Genomic DNA, 2,500 nt, shown 5'->3' with positions numbered 1-2,500 from the left:
CACAGCCCAGCACAACGAGTCATCTTGCTTCTTCGCGGCGCAAAAACCGTCAATGACCTGCCGCCAATTTCTGCTGAATCAGCACTTTTCCACTCGCCGCTTGACGACAACCAGCAACAACAGCAGCAGCAGACGATGGCGCTTGGTGTGGCACAGCCTGCGGCGACGGGGCCCAGTGCCGCTGCATCCACGCGACGATCAACAACAACGACAAGAACAGCAACGACGGCTCGCTTGCAGCATCAACACGCACAACCAGACACGGGCGTGCAAACTCCAGGTGGGTTGGTTTGTTGATGTGACAGTTTGTGCTTGTGTGTGCGTGTGTGTTTGTGTGTGCGTGTGTGCGTGTGTGCGTGTGTGTTTGTGTTGATGTGACAGCTGTGAGGGTGTGCGTGTATGCTTGTGTGTTTGTGTGTGTGCGTGTGTGCGTGTGTGCGTGTGTGTTTGTGTGTGCGTGTGTGCGTGTGCGTGTAAATGTGGGTCAATGCGTGTGTGTTATTGCTTGGAACTGCGACTGCTAAGCACGCATTCGCACGTTCACGTGCATACCCGTCCAACCACCTGTTCACCTCATTTATTCACCAACACCCACACCCCACCCCACAGATGAGGTGGCGTTTGTGACGTGGGTGCCGGGTGAGGAGTATGTCAAGGCGCTGGTGGTGAAGAACGTGCGCTACAAGGCCATCAAGGTGTCGTGCGAGAAGCGCGGGAGCCACTTCTCCCTCCGCAAGAAAATCAAGAACGTCATGGTGAGCCCAGGCACCACGTTGCACATCCCCATCGTGTTCACCCCAACAGAGGCCGTCGATTACTCCGACAGCATCACTGTCGCCGTGGACGATGGCAGCGCCGTGCACGTGCGGCTGCGGGCGGATGCACCGCGCCCAGAGCTCAAGATGCCGGGCATTGTCGACCTCGATCTCCTCGCCGTCGGCAGCACCACATCCAAGGTCGTGCCCATGCAGAACACCAGCAAGTTCACCATCACATGGAAGCTGGGCCAGCCAGAGGATTTCAGCATTGCCCCCACCTTCGGCGTGCTCGCGCCCGGCGAGACGCAGGCGCTCACCGTCACCTTCAGCCCCACGCGCGCCGACCGGTACGAGGTGGCTGCGCCCATCAAGTACGACGCCGATGACGGCGAGCACTGTGGCCAGACGGAGCTGTGGCTGCGCGGCGTGTCCAAGTATCCGCACGTGGTGCTGGCCAACGGGGCGCGCGAGGAGCTGGTCGACTTTGGCGAGGTGCACGCAGGCGGCGTGGTGGAGCGCAGCGTGACGCTGTACAACCACTCGCCGGTCGATGCCCCGTATGTGATGCGGCACTCCTTCCTTGGCACATCGTGCCTGACGCTGTACGGCAACACGGGCACGGTCCCCGCCAACAGCACCACCACCATCAACATCACCTACACCGCCGGTCGCCTCTACCACCACTGCAACGAGTATCTCACCTTCAAGTTCCACGCGGGCACGCAGCTGCGCATCGCCTGCAAGGGCGACACCATCTCTCCGTCTGTCCTCTGCAGCCACAGCAGGGTGGACTGTGGTCTTGTTCCTGTCGGCGACACGCACACGCAGTCAATCACCCTGCGAAACATTGCCGACATGCCCGTGCGTGTGTCGTGGATCTCAGCACATGCCGCAGCCGTCGTTGTGCGCGGGAAACAGCACAGCACTGACGGTGATGGTAGTGGTGACCGTGATGGTGGCGATGCGTATATGTGCACGATGCCCGAGCTGAGCACACTTGAACTTGAGGTTGTCTTCACGCCAAGTGCCGACGTGCACTACTGCCAGCGTGTGGAGATTGCCATTGAGAACCACAAGCCCGTGGTCTTGGAGGTGGTTGGTCGTGGCACGCGTGGTGATGGTCGTCATGCCGTGATGGGCATGGAGGCAGACGCTGCCATGCGCCAGCGGGAGCGGGGTGGATATGCACACCTCGCACCATCGCAGGTCGCATCATACGTACAGTCCGGTCTGCTCGCCCTCAAGGTAACGTCACACGTGCTCTGCTTGTGTTTGTGTGTGTGTGTGTGTGTGTGTGTGTGTGTGTGTGCGTGCGTGTGCGTGCGCGTGTGTGCGTGCGTGTGTGTGCATGTGTGTGCGTGCGTGTGCGTGCATGTGTGTGCATATGGCGTGTGTATGTGTGTGTGTGTGTGCATTCGTTGCACGCACGTGTGCTTGGTGGCATGTCACCATGTCTCATCATCCCACCTTTCCCCTTCCATTGCTCCCTCGTCCCATTATTCCTTGCTGAACTGTCCCCCTGGTCAACTGTCCCCGTTTGCAGGACGACAAGTTTGTGCCGGTGGAGAAGGAGCCCGTTGAGCCAACACCGGACCCAACACCCGTTAGTGCCATTGGCTCATGTGTGCACATGCGCGCAATACTCAGGGCTGGCAAGTTGTGAGCTCACCCCTTTTCATTTTGTCTCACCCACCCACCCACCCACACACACACACACACACACACACACACACACACACACT

General features: G+C 59.5%; 2 protein-coding genes across 2 annotated transcripts in view; one reads left to right on the top strand and one right to left on the bottom strand.

Annotated features, from left to right (window-relative positions):
• Positions 1-65, bottom strand: part of PTSG_08742 (uncharacterized protein) — a 2,592-nt gene extending 2,527 nt beyond the window's left edge. The window contains exon 1 of the mRNA XM_004990068.1: positions 1-65. This exon is cut by the window's left edge and continues 185 nt beyond it. Within this exon, the coding sequence (XP_004990125.1) occupies positions 1-23 (23 nt within the window). The 5' untranslated portion in view covers positions 24-65.
• Positions 66-81: 16 nt separating this feature from the next.
• PTSG_12785 (uncharacterized protein) overlaps positions 82-2,500 on the top strand; it is a 7,975-nt gene continuing 5,556 nt past the window's right edge. Inside the window, exons 1-3 of the mRNA XM_004990067.1 lie at positions 82-280; positions 610-2,003; positions 2,302-2,361. Of these exons, the coding sequence (XP_004990124.1) occupies positions 136-280; positions 610-2,003; positions 2,302-2,361 (1,599 nt within the window). The 5' untranslated portion in view covers positions 82-135. The remainder of the gene's footprint in view (positions 281-609; positions 2,004-2,301; positions 2,362-2,500) is intronic.

The sequence above is a fragment of the Salpingoeca rosetta genome (assembly GCF_000188695.1).
Source record: "Salpingoeca rosetta unplaced genomic scaffold supercont1.25, whole genome shotgun sequence".
Lineage (NCBI taxonomy): Eukaryota > Choanoflagellata > Craspedida > Salpingoecidae > Salpingoeca > Salpingoeca rosetta.
The sequence above is the reverse complement of the archived record's forward strand: the minus strand, read 5'-3'. Positions and strand labels throughout refer to the sequence as shown.